The sequence below is a fragment of the Chlamydotis macqueenii genome, chromosome 1 (assembly GCF_036417535.1).
Source record: "Chlamydotis macqueenii isolate bChlMac1 chromosome 1, bChlMac1.mat, whole genome shotgun sequence".
Taxonomy (NCBI): domain Eukaryota; kingdom Metazoa; phylum Chordata; class Aves; order Otidiformes; family Otididae; genus Chlamydotis; species Chlamydotis macqueenii.
The window spans coordinates 16,739,529-16,758,227 of NC_141556.1; the positions used below are offsets into that span (position 1 = coordinate 16,739,529).

Sequence of the window (18,699 nt, forward strand, 5' to 3'; positions counted from 1 at the left end):
CATGGGGTTATTCCCCTCCACGTCCAGTACTTGACATTTCCCTCTGTTGAACTCCATGAGGTTCATGTTGGTTTGTTTGTCTAGCCTGTACAGGTGCCTCTGAATGGCAGCACAGCCATCTGGTGTATAAGCCACTACTTCTAATTTTGTATCGTTTGCAAAATTGCTGAGGGTCTACTCTGTCCCATCATCTGGGTCATTAATGAAGATGTTAACTATTATTGGCCCCATTTTTGACACCCAGAGTATACGACTAGTGACTGGTTTCCAGCTGGACTTTGTGCCAGCAGTCATGACCCTTCGAAGCCCAACTGTTGAGCCGTTTTTCAGTCTACCTTACTGTCCAGTTATCCAGTCTGTAATTTATCAGTTAGTAAACAAGGATATTATGGGAGATAGTGTCTAAGGCCATGCTAACGTCAAGGTAAACAACATCCACTAGTCTTCACTCATCCATTGAGCCACTCATCTTATGATGTCAGGTGTCAGGTTGATCAGGCATAAATTTCTCACTTGTGAATCCATGCTGATGACTCTCAGCCACCTTCTTGTCTTTCATGTGTTTGGAAATGTTTTCCAGGATTATTTGCTTTATCGTCTTCTCAGGGATTGAGGAAAGACTGGCCTGGATCCTCTTCCTTGCCCTTTCTTGAAAACAGGAATGACATTTGATTTCTGTCAGTCCTCAGGAACTTCTCTTGAACATCATGACTTTCCAAAGATAATCAAAAGTGGCTTCACAGTGACATTGACCAACTCCATCAGCGCTCACAGGTGCATCCTGTCAAGTTCCATGGACTTCTGTATACCTAGTCTGTTTAAATGTTCCCTTACCTGGTCCTCCTCTACCAAGGGCAAGTCATCCTTGTTCCAGACTTTCTCAGGTCTGGATCTCAGGTGGCCAAGATTCTTGAAGGTAGATCTTACCAGTAAAGACCAAGGCATAGAAGACTGTGACAAACAAACTTTTCCATGTCATTTGTCTGTTGGACATTTGTCTCACCTGGTCTCATGCCCCCTTCATTGGTGAGCCTACATTTTTCCTCATTGTCTTCTCCCTGCTGTTACACCTATAGACCTGTTTATGGAACGCAGTCTTCCAGCAGGCTCTGTCCCAGTTAGTTGGTGAATCTGTGGGTTTATCTTTATGTTTATAATCCTTCTCACATTCTTGACTGCCCAAAGAGGTGACCATGTGTGACTATTAGTTTGCCTGACCACAGCAAAGAAACCTTTCTCCTTATTTGTCATGCGAATAGGTGTATTTGGTATCTTCTGGAAGCTCATAGACTCTTGATAGCAAGCTGCTGAGCCATTTGCTTTACAGACAGCAGGAGCAGACAACTGCAGGTTTAAGTCACTGAAGGAACAAGGCTTAGTTGTGTCTCACTGGAGTTTTCAAAATTAACTCTAGTATGTTTTCTTTGCTGTGCATCTGCTTCCCTCAGAATGCAGCTTTGGATGTCAGAAAATACTGGGAAAATCCTGAGGCATTTAGCATAGAAATTTACCACTCCTCTGCACCCTCCTATGAAGGAATTATTCATTCCAGCAGTTCAAAATTCACTATAAGGGCATTGCAGGAATGCAAATGTGTAGAGGATGTCTAGAAGGCAGATGCCCTCATTTATTTTGTTTTCCATTGGTATGGTTATTAGTCAATGATTATTATTTTTTAATTTTACTATAATAAACTGCATATTGTATGTAATTTTTCTGTATTACCCATTTCAGGATTCAGTTTTAATGCAATTTTGTGCAAACAAACTAGACAAGAAGGACTTCTTTGGGAAATCTGATCCTTTTCTTGTATTTCATCGAAGCAATGAAGATGGCAGGTAGATGCCTGTTAAGTATTTCTGCTGCTAAATACTAGGCAACTTATTTGTAGATGGTAATATAGTTTTCATTTTTTTGTATTTGTCAGATTAAGCTGTGTTTCTCTTATAATGTTTGGATTTAAGCATATCATGTTACGCAGTATAGGAATAAAACTATTGTAACACATAGATCGAATATTGCAGCTCAGCGTTTTAAGAGTTGGATGTGTGATAAATATAGAGCACTATGAAAATTAATTGTAATAAAAATAGTTAAATAGAATTACTTTTGCTAAGATATACTATGCCTTTAAATAGAGCTCTCAAAGAAAATTGTAGCTGCAGAATATGCTAATGCTTAGAAATTGTTTTAGGTAAAAACATTTTATACTGCAAATTTGGAAATATCTTTTCTCTTTTTGACAGAGTTCAAAATCAGAGTTAATTCAAAAATGCCTTAAATAGATTTTTTTTTTTTTAATTTTCTTTTTCCAAGTGGCTGTTTGTTACTTTCATGCTTTAATTTGTTAAAGTAGGTTAGTCTCTCCTGTTCCACTGCTAAGACTTGATGTGCTAACTTCTGGTCAATGTACTGCTTACATGAGGGTCTACTGGCAGGTTAAGTTTTGGAAACTGATAGTCCTCACATATAACATCATATCAAAGCTAGTGCTGGACATACAAGATATTACTTGTTTCAGTAGCTTAAATGGAACAGTTCCTAACATACACCTATGTATGAGTGTATGTGTGTCTATTCCCTACTCTTTTCCTCTTGGAGGCAGATTATAGGAACAGCTTAATGAATAAATGCTGAATATTTTAAATTGCAAGCCTGGAGGAGTTATGGCTCCTTTGTGAGTGGCATTAAGGTCATTGGCAGAATTTCTCTGGGCATTACTGAGAAATGCAGTTTATGCAGTTTCTCTTGGCCTTGAGTGCCATGCTTCTCCACTTCCTTCCAAGAGGTGAGTGATGAGCCACTCATAAGACCACTTTATTGGTCTCCTGAATCCAACAGAAGGTTGAGGCAGTACTTCTGCACCCATGGGCAGAAGGATGATCTATTTTCTGTCTCTTAGCTTCAGGCATGCCTTCTGAATCATAGCCAGAATAAAAACATAGGCCTTTGGAATGCAGGGAAGATACTTCCTCAAAAGACAACTTTAGTTACATTTGTATGTAGAATTTCAGTAGGGATTTCACCAGTGACCTTGCCTCCTATGTTCTTTTGAACATTTCATTCTCCAAGATGAGAATTCAAAAGAAGTATTTTCATTTTGCATCATTTAGAGAAACCAAAATGCATTAAAACAGTTAATTAAAACAGTTATTTCATGTGAGAGATGATGATCATGGGATCTCACAGAGGCTTATATGTTTTACCTGAGACAGCCTTGGTTAAAAAAATCGTAGATATAAAATGGGGAACAAGCATCAGAAAGCCGTGACTGCCTTGGCTCAATTTCTTAATTGCTAAGCAAGAGTCAAATCCTTACCAGACTGCATTCATTCTGGATCTGTGACTGATTCTTGGCTGTAAAAGGCTGCTTTAAACAACTGGGATGGAGACTACTCTTGCCTGAAATAACGCAGAGAACGGGTGTAATTCTTGATGAGGTTTTGGGTAAAAACATTTTGGGTTTAGAGTTGTTTAGCATGCTAGTCTTTAATCTCTCTCAAGCAGGTCTGTCCTCGTCATCCTTTCCTTCTCTCTAATTTCACTGCATTTCTTTTTTTCTTATCTTAAATTTTATATGGACATTGTATGAGTGAATGTGGATTACAGCTCTTTTGAATCTGTGTTTGATGAAACAAAAGAAAAAGTAAATAAATACAAAATATGTCTCTCTCTCTCTCTCTTTTTTTTTTTTTTTTAAATTACAGTTTTACAATCTGCCACAAAACAGAAGTTGTAAAAAATACATTAAATCCGGTGTGGCAGGCATTCAAGATTTCTGTCAGAGCACTGTGTAATGGAGACTACGACCGGTAAGCTATAAGCTAAGCTTTCTTAACATACCTGATTTCCCCCCCCTAAGACAGCTATTCTTTTGTATGTAATTTTTTTCTATGCAATTCAGTTCCTGGTGTTATTTAGATTATTTAATCAGCATTTTAAAAGGATAATATGTGTTCAAAACCATTCATCATATTAAAGAATTTATTGTCACATTAAAGAATTTAGAAACATAAAGCAATATGCTAGATCTGTAGGGAAATGTTAGTGGTGGTTTCTAGAAAAAAATTCTTTACTCCCTATGGTATGATTAAGAAACAGTTAGAAAGAAAACACTAATTTGAAGAATGACCACTGTTACTAGTGTGCATGCACAAATATTTTTTTAATAATGTTTCAATGAAAAACAATTATGATCTGTCTTCCTTGAGTGACATTGTAATGTCAGAGGATGCTGATAAATGAAAACCTTTAAAAATATAGGTAAGTAGATGAGAAACACAGAAGGTAATCATCTTGTTCAGATTTGAAGTTTTCAGTGATCTTGTGCAAAAGGATCCATCTTTGAAAAGCATGGTAAGAATACCATGTTTTTAACCAATTTTTACCAATAGTAACAAGCAAATTAGTTAAGTTGAGGAATGATCGCTGTTTTTAGATTCCTTAAAAAATGGACATGTTAACTTCTAACAATAGCACAAAAAAAAAGTTTAACTCCCTATTGATGACTACTTCTGTTGCCACCATTCCTCTTTTCGAAATACATTTCGATATAGGTGTTGTTATTAAGTACCCAGTTAAATATCTGGTAGTTTATCTATCTCTGCTACCTGAAATCTGAAGTACTGCAATTATTTTAGTAAGACTTTGAGGAAGTAAGACTTACTAATTAGACATAATACTTCTAGCAGTGTGTAGTGTAATATTTAGTTTAAAATCGTGAAGGAAATATATGAAGACTAGATTAAAAATATGCATAACACATAAGGTGAATGTAGAAGATGTATAGATGTGCTAAGGTTCAATTCAGCTTTACATAGATTGTGTGAAAAATACAAGGGATGCAAAATGTAGCTGTCTGGCTATTTCAAAGGCAAAAGGTCAAAAATCTGGTTTGAATGCCTTGTGACCCCTACACATCTGTTTTATTTTATTAAGTTGAGATTGGTATGATCATATCTTACAACCTTACATAAGTTAAGATGTTTTATCTTATTGATTAAAATGAAAAGAGGTTTGATATTGCATTCTTCTAACCGTGAACTAATGTTTCCATCAAAGGAAGCGAAATCCTTTGTTGAAACATATTGCTGCGTGTAGAGAAATTAAGTAATACTTTGCTCAAATTGGTAATTTTCCTGTGAGTGTGTCTTTGAAACAATCTGTAATTTGGAGTTTAAGTAGTTACTTTTCTTTTCTACCTCAATTTTTATTTTCAGCTTCTATGTATTTGATGGTCATCCATTCATGTACATTTTATGTTACTGTAGTACGTGATTTTGCCATGTCATGACTCTATTCCATTATTTTATCAAGCTAATTATTCAGTGCAATGTGTACGCTAAAATTATTTTAATCAGTTACCATGAAAACCTAGTCTTCCAGGGAGGCATTCCTTGAACTTGTAATTTACTAGCTAATGCCAGGGGATAAACAAACCGACTCTTGAATCAACTGACTGAATCTCAGTGGTCAATATGAAGAAGCGGAAGAGTAAGAAGTGCTTATATTCACTAAGCTAAGCAAAATGCTTTCACAGTAATAAACTTAAAGCTCTGTCTTTATAAACTGCTTATTAGAAAGTCAAAAGCTAATTGACTTGTGATTCTTCTTTTTTTTTTTTTTTTTTTCTTATTTCCCTGTAGAAAAGGGGTATTTTTTTTAATCATTTGGAGGGGGAATGAATGGCCATTTCTAGTCTTTCCTGTTGGATCTTAGTTGCTTTTTTTTTTTTCATCTGTGATACTCTTCCAGTACTTAATGTCATGTTCCTTCAAACTGAAGCAAAAAGAGTTCTCCTACATTACTAACACCCTCTGTGTGAAATACTTGATACAGTTGTCATGTTGGTTACTCTTTTGTTAGATGCAATAAAAATACATCAATTTCATAATCAGTACATCCTAATCAAATAGAATTTTTAACTTGTATATGGGTTCATGTGCATAATGCATGCGCAAAATAGTGCACTTGAAGCTAGTCTCTGGACTCTGCACTATTTATCACATTAAAGAAAGAAGATTTTTCATAATAATTAAAAAAGATACTGTGGTAGATGCATATTGAAATAACTCCAGCATTCCAAAAGAGAATTTAAAAGTACAATAGCATGCCTCAAATAATTGTGTAACTACTGTTTTCTCGTGTTGATTCTACTTGGAATGCTCTTGACATAATGGGCTTGGTGAATGCCTTATGAATAACAGGCTCCCTAGAACTTCATAATCCTGCCTACAACAATCATGTTTCAAATCAAGAAATACGCATTAGCTATCAGATTAATTCAAATTAGTATCTGCTGATAGTCCAAAAAAAGCATACAAAGTTTGGAGTTTTTTTATTTGAAAACTTTTCATTCTAAAGGTAAGGATTAGATTCCTAAGCTCAACATAGTAATGCATAAAAACACAAACCCCAAAAGTCTCTTTCCAATAGTGATAGTTTCACAAATCAAACTTTGGTACTCTGGGTTCTGTGATAGATGTGAAAGGTGGGAATAATGTCATTAGGGCCTGTTGTGATAAGGACAAGGGGTAATGGTTTTAAAAAGAAGGAAGCAGATTCGGACTGGACATCAGGAAAAAAAATTTTACAATAAGGGTGGTAGAACACTGGAACAGGTTGCCCAGAGAGGTGGCGGATGCCCCATCCCTGGAAACATTCAAGGCCAGGTTGGCCGGGGCTCTGAGCAACCTGATCTGGTTGGAGATGTTCCTGTTCCTTGCCCGGGGGGTTTGACTAGATGACCTTTAGAGGTCCCTTCCAATCCAAACTGTACTATGATTAGTAAGAATAGAACACAGTAAACATTCATTCTAGTTTTGGGGAGAGTAAATCTTCAGTTAGTGTATGCTTCTGATCGAGCTCTGTCCAATTTCTAATTGTGAAAAGGCCAGGATTAGCTTAATTTTTCTCAAACTATGTAATCATACAGTATGTATTCAGCCATTACAAGGATGAGATTTCAGTACTACAGTAGCAGTTAGTATCTCTAATATTTTTGTTCTTTTTTTTTCCTCTTAATATGAGGTCTCAGCACTTAGTTATTTTCTATATGAAAGTTTTAAGACAGAGATATGCTGAACCTCAAATTCTCTAACCTCAATTTAAAAAAAAAAAATAAATTTTAATTAAAATAGAGAACCCATCCTCTAACCTGTGTTCCTGAACATAAAATAGCAATGTCCAGAGGCTAAAATATCAGCATGTGAAGATTTGAAAGGCCTTTTAATATCTTGCATGCTATGCAAAATAGGTAAAACTCAAGATCTGTGATCAATCCTCTTAATATGAAATAAATTTCAGGAGAGAGGAGCTTTACTCAAGGAAGAATTGCTTTTACTGAAGTTAGATGTTTGAAGATCCTTCTGAATAATTTATCTTTATAATTCAAGTTTTCTCTCAGATTATTTGGCTATTTAAACACAGATTTGTAAGACAATTCAAAACTGAAGTCCCACTAAACAGTATGTAAATCTTAACTTACTAGCATGTCATATCTGTCTTAATGGTAACAGATTTTGAAACCTGGAAGTAAATGGTAATGGTTCTCTAGGGAAAAAACTTTGTGCTATTGCCTTTCTTACTAAATTAAGTATGATTTTATTTCAAGGGTCAAGTACTTGGTGGAATAAAGTAGGTTTAGAGTTGATTTTGTTTTCGTTCCACAGAACAACTTTCACTTCAATCAGTTTTCATTTTAAGGTAACTTAACCCCCAACTAAAATTCCACAGGAGGGATAAAATATAACAGATGGTTTGGTCAGAGCTATTAAATTTGAGTTGAAAAAGAGAAATATCCAGACAAAGCAACTCCTTCTTTGCTTGTTTTGGAATATCGTAAAAGAGGTGAAAAACATCCAGGCATGAATTTGTTGGTGTACATAATATCAGCTGTTGATCATCCTTATCCCCAAAGAGCTCCTTCCTAGTAAAGAAAATTATTCAACATGTATTCAACTGTATCTCACAGGAATAATGGGGAGCAGCTTCTGTGGAAGCAAATTATAAAGTAATTACTTTGATTCCTGTCTCCTCTATTAATACCACAGACCTCGTGACTTCACTTCACGTGAAACACTTATGAAGAATAAAAGTAAGCACATGGTTGCTTAAAATATAGGAAGTCTTGAGGTGTTATTTCTCTGTCACATCTTCAGTTCATTTTAGGCTGGATAGGATTCATTATTACTGATAATTGAATTTATTTGTAGGTAACCTCTTTCTGTAGTACAAGGAGATAAATAAAACTATATACCATCTCCATCCTGATATGTTTCCTGTTTCATTAATAACATTGAGGATAATAAGCTCTATACTATTTGCATTTTAAAAAATCCACTCTCCAAGTAAACATATAAAATAAGATTGATCCTTTACATGGTAAAGTTTTGTTTTCTGCATTTTTTTCTGTTTCCCAGTCATCCCTGAAGCAAGAATAGTTAGAGCTGTTCTCAGAGGTTCACTTTTACTCACAAGGAAACAGTTTGTCTCCACATTCATCTTCCATTGCAACTTTTACATGTGTATGGAGTTATAGAATAGTTTGGATTGAAAGGGATCTTTAAAGAAGATCATCTAGTCCAACCCCCCTGCAAGGACCAGGGACATCTCCAACCAGATCAGGTTGCTCGGAGCCCCATCCAACCTGGCCTTGAATGTTTCCAGGGATGAGACATCCACAGCTTCTCTGGGCAACCTGTTCCAGTGTCTGATCACCTTCATTGTAAAAAATGTCTTCCTCATGTCCAGTCTAAATCTACCCTCCTTCAGTTTAAAACAATTTCCCTTTGTCCTGTCACTACAGACCCTACTAACAAGTTTGTCTCTATTTTTCATATAAGCCCCCTTTAAATATTGAAAGGCCACAATAAGATCTCTCCGGAGCCTTCTCCAGGCTGAACAGCCCCGACTCTCTGAGACCTTCTTTGTAGGAGAGGTATAGTCTCATAAATGTGAGATAGTGCATAGGAGGTACATGAGCTTGCTTATTGGATCATACTTTTTGTTAAACTGTTTTGGTGTCTTCTCTCAGTATGTTGATTCATACAGTAGCCAGTTGCAGATTCGTCAGAGGGATGCTAAAGAAACGCTATGAAAACCATTATGTACTTAACATTTTTCATGAGGTGATTCTCTGAAAATTTACCTGTTAGTTATTGTTTTATTCTGTGAAAAAATATTTTAGATCCATGTATTATTTTGTGTGTATAATAATCTACTAGTTTGGTTTTTAATTCTGATTTAAATGAAATAAATTCTAATTAGTTCTTGTATTGAAAAACTGTATAGCAGACTTCAACATTTTATTATCCAACTTGCCTGCCAGCTCCTGAGTCAATAAGAGGAGGGTCAGTATTTTCACAGTGTCCAGGGCAATCTGTCAGTTTGGGAAAAACTGGTACCCAGTGTCTGCCTCTGTCATGTTCCCCCCCACCCCCCCCACTGAAAACCACTGAAAATTCAGAGCATCAGCAAGTAAAAATATCTCAGTTAAATTTCCAGTGTGTTTAATTGTTTCCTTAGCTTCCACTGTATTTTACTATTAATTTTTGAAGATATATTGGATAACCTTGCTGGTTTTTGTGCCCCACGAGAAATTATTGGAAAATTCTGCCTTCTGGATTTGGCACAACTGATGCACCCATATGCTGTTAAAATACAAGTACTACAGGCAATCCTAGTACCTTTTAATATATATTTTGATGAGGTTGTGTATTTATTCTTTTAGGACAATTAAAGTAGAAGTCTATGATTGGGATAGAGATGGAAGGTAAGATATTAATTCTATTGTTAAACTTTGGAGTTATCCATGCGTATTTATACACATATTTTTAAATGTATGAATATATAGTGGCCAGAACAGGTGTAGAGAATGGTATTTGTCAATATTTAGAGGTACAGGTACGGGAAAAAAAAGTTTTGCTGTGCTGCAGTTCTGGTCTTTTTGCAGTTGTGGTAAATGCATTTCAGACATGATATGTGTATATTCATATATGGAACAAGCAAGATGGAATGCTTTGTGATCTGTAAAATCAGCTTTGTGAATCTCATTATGTTGTCAGTTAATGTACATGTATGAAGAGAAGGATAATCCATTTTATAATTACTTTCTTTTACTGAAAACACTGCTTTGTAAACTGTTGCTTTTCAAGTGTGATAAAATGCCTGAGCCTGCAATTGCCTTCATGGTTGCCTAGAAATTGCAATGTAGAAACTACCTGTTAATTATCATAATTTCAAATTGGGTTTGAATGTTCATTTCCATGCCTGTCTTCATCAAAACATTGATGTAAACTCTAGAGTTGAGAGACCTGCGTTTTAAATAAGTCCATTGCTAAAAAGAGGATAGTGGAATATACGTGGAATTTCTGTTGCTAAATTCAAGAGGGGCAATCTGTTATTATTCAAGCTTTCTGTCCGTACTGAATGTATGTTTGGTTTGTTGTTTTATTTTGTTTTTTTTTTTTTCTGAAGAAATTCGCCTTTCAAATTGCCTTTATTTTTGACAAAAAAGATTAGAATTATTTTTTCTCAGACTGGATTCATACCTCTTGTTCTTATAAAAGAAATGTTTGAGCTTGTATCTTAATACTTCTGTTAGAAACTCTACTCATAAAGCATTGTACTAGAACTTGTATGTAATACAAGAATATGCTGATTTCTATTTATCTTTAAGTTGGTGTATCCTAAGTATTTCCTCTTAATCTTAATTTGTATTTTAAATATATGGATATGTGCTTATATTTAGATTTTTAAAAGTACATTATTTATTATGCAGTAATGTCTTTATTATTGCTAACGCAATTTGCTTCTTATATTATAGCTAATGATATTGTCTGTCTGTAGCCCAATAGATCTTGTAATTATAACAGGCAAATTTATCCAGTGCTGCTATTCATTTTCTTGCTGACAAGGACCAAAACCAGTTTCAGCTTTCTCAGCTTATACTTTTGTCTTTTTGGTTCCATCATGAAGCCTGTTGATTTTTAAGCATTCTTATCACAAGTTTACCCTCTATAAATACCTGCTAGTGTAAAGTCATCCTTCTTGATTAGATATTCCCTGGAATGACAAAATAACATATTCTGGCAATTAAAAATACAAGGATTTAAATTAACAGAGCTATATTAGCAAAAAATCACTGGATCACTATAACAATGAATTTCTATTAACATCCTCTGCTCCTCACTTAAATTTTCCAAATTGTTGAAAATGTGATATATTTACACTTTTGTGCATAAACTACAATATTTTTTGAAAGTAATCTAGCACTGAAAAATTAAATTACATTGGCAAGTTAACAAAAAATAAAGATTATGTTTTATTAAGGTATCAAACCCCATGTGCTGTCCCGTTTAGTCTAAAATTTGAGAAAAGGAAGAAATCTGACAAATAGTATTGTGTAGCTGCAATTCTGAGTGAAATCTTCAATATACCATGGAATTCAGGCAATCATTAGACTCTACACTCTCCCAAACAGTTTGAAAGATTATCTGCTTTTGCTCACATCCCACTCTGAATGCCTATAAAATTAATAACTAAAAACCAAACAGTGAAGGATGCTATTTACATGTATTCCTTTTTATTCTAATTGTGTGATTTTTTTTTTTTTCCTCTTGCTTTCTACCTTTATTGAATTTAGAAGCAGGCAGAACACCAACATCTTACACGTTAAATTCCTCAGAAAGATGAGTGCTGCCTTATCTCATGTGACTTCAGACAATGTAAAAATCAGACAACTAGACTGAACTAATCATTTAAGCTACTTCAGTCTCTTACAGGGGAAAATGGTCTGATTGCATCCTAACCGGAATGAATTGCCATTTAGTGGTGGCTGTGACTTAGTAGTGATCGTATCGAGAAACTAAGTGCCTGATTTAACTTTGACATTGCTAAATGTGTCTGAAGTGAATTTAATTCAAGAATTAGTCTATACTGCTGTTACTCAGTTTACATTAATTTCCATTTTTTATGGACTCTTTGTTTATAAGCAGTTGTTACACTAGCTGATGGCCTCTCTAGGCTGGATCCACTTGCTCCAGAGGTGTGTGGTCTGGGCAGGAACAACCTTTAAAAGATCATCAGAGAGCCTGCTAGATAGAAAAGCAAGTTATACTGAATATGGCAGGTTATTCTGCAATCAGTAAAGCAGAATTACTGTGCATATACTTGATTTCTGAATCTTGATTGGACTTGATTCTAACTTCTTGAGTCTTGACTTGGAGGTTTTTTTCTCTTTCCCCATTCGGTGTTATCTGTGCTTTGGGAAGACGGTGCCAGGGTGCTTTGGGTTGAGCTTCTTACTGTCATTTTCATTAACTATATTGTTAAGAGTAATTGTATATTCTTAATTCTCATTTCTTTTCAAACATCACTTAAAACTTCTTGACTTAAAGGTAACACAGGACCTTTGTAACATTAACACTATTAATTATTAAACATTTCTTTGTCTCAAACCAGGTTTTGCACAAAAATTGTCAAAATGTGAACCACGTATTCTAACTGATGCTTTTTATTGCTTCTAAGAGCTGTGACAAACCCCAGAATATTCGGTCCTATAAGAAGGCACAAAAGTTGTTTTTGAACAAGCCCACTTGTGTGAAACGAAGTGCCTTTCTTTTTGTTGAGTGTCCTTATCAATGAAGTACTTGCAGACAGGTCTTACCAAAGGAAGAAGAAAGATGATAGGCAAGTTCACATCAGAAGTAGTCTGATGTTTTTATTTCTCTCTGAAGGCTTTTGCACTAATTTCAGAGAAATTGTTAAAATTGTTACTTAGCATACAGGGTGAAAAAGCCCTGACATTTGTGATCAGTTATGCAGAAGTAATAGGATTTTTTTCTTGAATTTTAAAACTGTAAATATTACCTTGCTAACCTAGGGCCACCAAAACATTAATCTGAGAATCTAACACTGCAGGAGAGATTGTAAATCTCAGATTCTAGGCTGTCTCACCTTATTTCTTGTCCTCCATCTTCATCCTCCTCTAGCTAGATAGTTGATTTTTAGATTATGGCACTTTTCCCCTTACTCATTGACATATTTCTGGTGATGACAGTCTTTTTCTCCATTGTTTTTTTTTTCTGTTAGATTATTTTTTTTTAAAAAATCAAAGTTAATATAATTCTGAAAGTGATTTTCAGCACTTCAGAGTGTATTAACAAAAGAGGCAGATCTAGGGAGATATCGTTCAAGTGGTTATTTTATGTTCTAGGAATCTCTAATTCAGGGTTCTGATAGGCCACTCGTGGACAGAAGTCTTTGAGTCTAGGACTATTTTCTGTTAGGAAGGCAAAGAAAAGAAGTTAGTTGGATTCTCAATCCAGAGACTAATAAGGAGATCCATTTAGTGAAGTGTGATCCTGAATATTGGGAGAGATCGGTGCCTTGGTTTTCTTAACGAGTTACACTTCTGGCAAAGGCAAATGTTGTCCGATAGGCACGCAACTTCCAGAGTCAGCAGAGTGGAGGGGCATACATCCATCTGAGTACTGAGTGTTAAATCCAGGTTGATGATCTTTTAAGTGCAGAGAACTCTGAGACTGGTTATATATGCCCATGCCTTTTTAACGTGATTAGTCAGAGGAATTGAATCTTTCTAGCTCAGTTCTTACCAGTCTGTATACATTGCCAAAAGGAAATGAGGCTTTTTGATGTCTCTTAGAATTAAGGAAACAATTACTTTTGAGCAGTACAGATTCTTTTTTCCCCCAGGGACAGCCCTGTCTGGAATTGCTTATATTTCTTCTGTTTGCTGCAGCAAGTTTGTAGGTAGTCATTGAGCAGTTGTTCGAATTTCTGCCTTTGAAATATACAAGCTGACTTGAAAATTTAAGGTAAGAACTGTTATGAAAGGGAAAGATTAATCTTTAACCAAGGTGCCTTTTTCTCCAGTGCTATGGTTACCTGAGGTTAAAGACACCTTATGTGCTACAGCCCATGTAGAACTCAGGTTCCATAGCCTGTATGGATGGCTTCCTCTGTTTCCCTGGTTAAATAGTCATTGCAATTTGGAGAGTGTTTAATCAAAGGAGATGATACCTCCGAAATGTGTTTCTTAAGAGAAGTCTTATTAGTCTGTCTCAAAAGCAATTTCCTGATCTCCAAACTGGAAGTGGAGTGTTTAATGAGAGATCATCCCTTCTGAATCAGAGTAATCAGGAATATCTTCACCGTGTAGTATTTCTCAAGCCTTCTCACAGGATGCTTTGTTTATTTCATGTGCATTAGTATGATGACTGGACCTTTTAATTGTTTGTTTTACATATTTTGGGAATTCATGCTGGTTTCAGAAAGTGAGATTTATATTTGGGGTTTGATTTTTTTCATTTCATTTTCATTATGAATAAATCAAGGAAGAAATTTAGTGTCATTATGGATTGTTTCAATTTTTCCTCTTCTTGCAACATTCAGATTTATTTAAATTTGGTTTTAATATTTATAGCTTAATTAGAAGTGTGCTGTATTTCTTAAAAACAAATTTTACAAGTGAAAAGTCATAAAACTTCAACTTTCTATTCTAGTTTAACATTGGAGAGAAGGTAAAAAAGCTCATCAGATGTGGAGGAAGAGTGTAGAGGAGATACAACGCCTTGTTAGGGAACAACTGTGAAAACAGAGGGGGACAGGGGCAGGGGGGAATGGGAATTGGAGCAGCAGTGAGAAAAGTTCAACTGGGAAGAATGGAGAGTGGGAACAGCTGTTGTGACTGCTGGGAGTTGCATAGCCAGCTGTTAGGCACTCACCCCTGCGATTGCTTCCATTCCAGGTACCTGTCTGAAATACAAACCTGCAGCTCAATCACTTCTGGCAGCCCCGTGGTTTCTGTACCCCAGCTTCCTGACCCCAGCTGCCTTTCTCTGCAATGCTTCATCCCTACCCCCTACCCTCCCTCTGTCCACCCTGCTCTCAGTGGCTCCTTGGCAGCCTGCCGTGCCCTGGTTAAGAGTTGATAAAGCAGTTTTCAAAACGTGTGTGACAGAGCACAGGAGTGTCAGATGTATTCTTGGAGCAGGAATAGAATTTTTAAAGGAGAAGCTTGATAACCTCTGCTTTAGTGTTATGTTAAGATCTGCTTTCCAATGGTGTCTAACATCATAAGCTGAGTAGCTTCAGTGGAGCTTTTCTCCACTCAGACGGGAAGACACAGCAGCTGAAATAAGCTTTGGGTCTTCCCCTTAGAAGTACCATTCAGTGTTACATTACACAGATTGGTAGGGCTGGTCTTTTCTGATTTAAGTTAGTCCTTTCACTCCTAGTACCTCCCTTTCTTTCGCATAGTCTTGCACACGGTTCATAGTCTGTGGTGCCAGTGGTCATCCAGTGAGAAAATGGTGATAGTCTTTGATAGCCCATTCTGGTTTTTCAGATTCTGTAAGCTTACACTGGGGTCAGATTATTGATTTACGACCTAGTCCTCATTGTGCAGCTAAGTTAAGCAGAAGCTGTCGGAAAGATTTAAGCTAATACTTTTATTAGCACACAACAGAGGGAAAAATATTTTTAAGCAAATTGCAACTTTTGCCATTGCTCCTTTCTTGGGTGTCAGTTAATTTTGTCTGTGCTTCTCTTTTTCGTAAGTAGATGTAATACATGTTTACATTACTAGATGCTGTGCATTTAATTTTAAAACTTTTTTTTTTTTTTAATACAGCCATGATTTCATCGGAGAATTCACAACAAGTTACAGAGAGCTGTCGAGAGGGCAATCTCAATTCAATGTATATGAGGTAAGTATACTCACAATACTCAAAATGTGTTAAAAAAGGAGAGGTGCAATAGGAGGAAAATATTTAAAATTTATTTTGTCACTAAGAAGAGATTTCAACTTACAGACTTTTCCTAAGGAAATACATTACATTTGGCAGTATTAAACTCAGCTTATGTTTTTATAGATACAAGAAATTTCATATTCAGTTTTGAGTCCCCGTTATTTTTATGCATTACTTGGATCACTTCAGCTTTATATTCAGTAGGTAACAGTGTGCAGTACTGTAACTTCATGTAGTGTTAATGTGCTCCCCAGCTAGAAGCAGTACAGGTAAGTTAGAGTTATGCTGCATCTGATCTCTAAGTTCTGCCTACACTGTCTTAGTCTAATGATCAGTTCTGGTGCTGATATAACATGGTTATCCTCCTTTTAGGACCAGAGGTAGGAAGTCTGCCTGCACTATGCTGTGTACCCATACTGGCTTGTCTAGGTCTGTGTAAAGTGTCTGCACTGTATTGCATCATATACTTGGAGTTGTCTTCCAGAATTCCTGGAAATGAATTTATTTCTTTCCCATGGTAAAACAACGTGGAATGTTTTAAGTTCCACCTGGGTAGGGGAAGGGGGCAGGGGGTGTAAAAGTCAGGAAGTATTACCCCTAATTTAGGTGATATAGGTAGTAGGCAACTAAGTTTAGCTGCATGATTGCCCTGTGTTTCCTTTTACCATGCCTTTTTCACCCAGCAGTAGCCTAGTGCTTAGGTGCACAACGGTACCTAAGCATCTAATTCACCTTTCTGATGATAGGCGCTCTTGATGCATTTGCACAAAACATCACAACTGTCTTGTGATACTGATGTGGTGGTGGTGTTTGGGAACAAGTGATCCACTTAATTAGAGCAGTGTACTCCCCTGCAAGGGCTCAAGAGTAGTAATTTCCACATGAAAATAATGCATATATTCCAGGCACCTGAATATTGCCCTGTGAAAATACATGTTATTGCATTTTACCATACGTATACATATGCCCAGCCATTTGTGTTACAGCTTTTTAGCGTCCTCAATCTCACACATGCTCATAGACAAGGTGTATGGATTGTGCCAGATGCTTTCGTTTTCTCTAAGGTGAAGTGCTGAATCTGTAGGCTTTGCTCTGTAGGTCTTTTACAGCCTCACGTACTGAGATTTGCAAAAAGCCACCTTGGTTTTATTTTTAAGTTCACTATTTTGTTGTGTTCCTCAGTCAGTTCTGTTCTCATTTTTGCTGTCTTTCATGTCTGGATACTACGAGCATTCATACAACACAGGAAAGCTACTGTTTAGGCAAGGTACAGTCTGTGCTGTATGTAAGGTGTTTGTGTACTGGGAACAGAGGAACTTTAGTAGAGTTCAAGTATTAAATTCATGTCCAGTGCTTCAGATCATGGAGTCATGAACCCAAAGAACTGTCTGTTAGAGGTGGACTTTTTCGGTGTGCATTTTTACAGTTTCCAAACAGTATATCTGTCAGGTCTTTGACAGGTCATTTATAAAAATAAACTGATTATAAAATGAGATCTTTTGTCCCTTTCAGAGAGTATAAATAGTATTAAACACAGGAATGGTCTATTTTCTTGTTTAGTTGTGTTTTCCTTTCTTTCACATTGAAGAGGCTATAGTCTCCTCTCTAATGAACTTACAAGATGCTTAAATCAGTTGAATAATGAACATAACCCAGGAAAAAACAGCATCTGCCAAAGTGCCTAAGGGAAAGATAGGAAACATAACAGTGCATCCTACTAGAAATTGCCTTCATTTTGCCTTGGTTCTTGAAGCCTTGCTCTTTTGGGTTAGACCTTGACTCTTATCCTCATGCAATAGGTTGCTGTCACCACACCACAGTACAAATGCCCATTCCTAGGTCCGATTACCAGCAGGATTATTCTAGTTTCTAGTTAAAAGCAGCCGTCTCTTGGAAAATGTTATCTTACATAGAGTCCTCCCACTCTCTAGAAGTTCCGGTAGCATAAAAGGGGTCCTCTTATTGCATCAGCGGTTTCAACCTTGTCTTACGTAATGCAGATCAAGTATAGGAACTGGAGAAAAAATAAAGCCCTGAACATTTTTTTTTTCACTCTGTTGTTTTGGAAGTCTCTAAAGTATTTCTTCTTTCTTGTATTCTGGAGCTCCTTCCCAGCTTCTACCTGGGACATTGTATGTGATATTTTTCTTGGTATTTCTTTAGTGACTCTATCCTTGATCTTCAGTGTTACCAGAAGACAAGATTTTCATCTTATCCCTCCCTCCTCACCTTCCCCAGGGGAAAGTAATATCTAAGGCTCCCCAACATCAACAATGGTCATATGTGCCGTTCAAAGAACAGGAATAGCTTTTTCCACCAAATCTCCCCTTAATGTAGTCTTGTTAGTATGAGCATCTCCTCTTTCAAATTAGCAGCTAATTTGCTTTCAAATTATACTGCAGGTAGTTCAGGTAGTTCTGCTGTGTGATGCCATCTGATGACTTGTGGATTCATGTGGGCTGTAGTTGCTTTTGGGATGGTTCCATGATTAGTTGTCTTGAGGACTGAGGTTCTATTTCCTCTTTGTCCGTACTGGTAGGAGAGCCTGTTCCTGAATTTAGACTCATATATGTGTCCAGATTGGTGAAACTCCTTACAAGCCTGTCTGCAAGATCTTCATTCATGCAATCTTAATCCCATGATTGAAACTTCTCAGTTCTACTTCTCTCAAGGGCAATTCAGATGTAAGAGAAATCCAGCTAATTAGTCGTGGTTATCCTGGTAGACAGTTTAATTTTAAGACCTCTTCTATCCCTCAGAATAAGTGCTTAAGACCTTCTTCTGATTTGTAGGTATGCTTTTTGAAGGATTTAGGTCAGTTTCTGTTTTTGCACCATGAGTTCTGTCACCATGCAGTTTGCACGCACGATATCTCTCAGAACTGAAATGTTCTTTTCTTCCTCATCGAAGGATATTCTTGTTAAGA

At 36.4% G+C, this 18,699-nt stretch overlaps 1 protein-coding gene across 1 annotated transcript in view; it reads left to right on the forward strand.

Annotated features, from left to right (window-relative positions):
* CPNE8 (copine 8) overlaps positions 1–18,699 on the forward strand; it is a 110,034-nt gene that overhangs the window by 55,446 nt on the left and 35,889 nt on the right. Inside the window, exons 8-11 of the mRNA XM_086739963.1 lie at positions 1,735–1,838; positions 3,708–3,812; positions 9,731–9,772; positions 15,656–15,731. Of these exons, the coding sequence (XP_086596089.1) occupies positions 1,735–1,838; positions 3,708–3,812; positions 9,731–9,772; positions 15,656–15,731 (327 nt within the window). The remainder of the gene's footprint in view (positions 1–1,734; positions 1,839–3,707; positions 3,813–9,730; positions 9,773–15,655; positions 15,732–18,699) is intronic.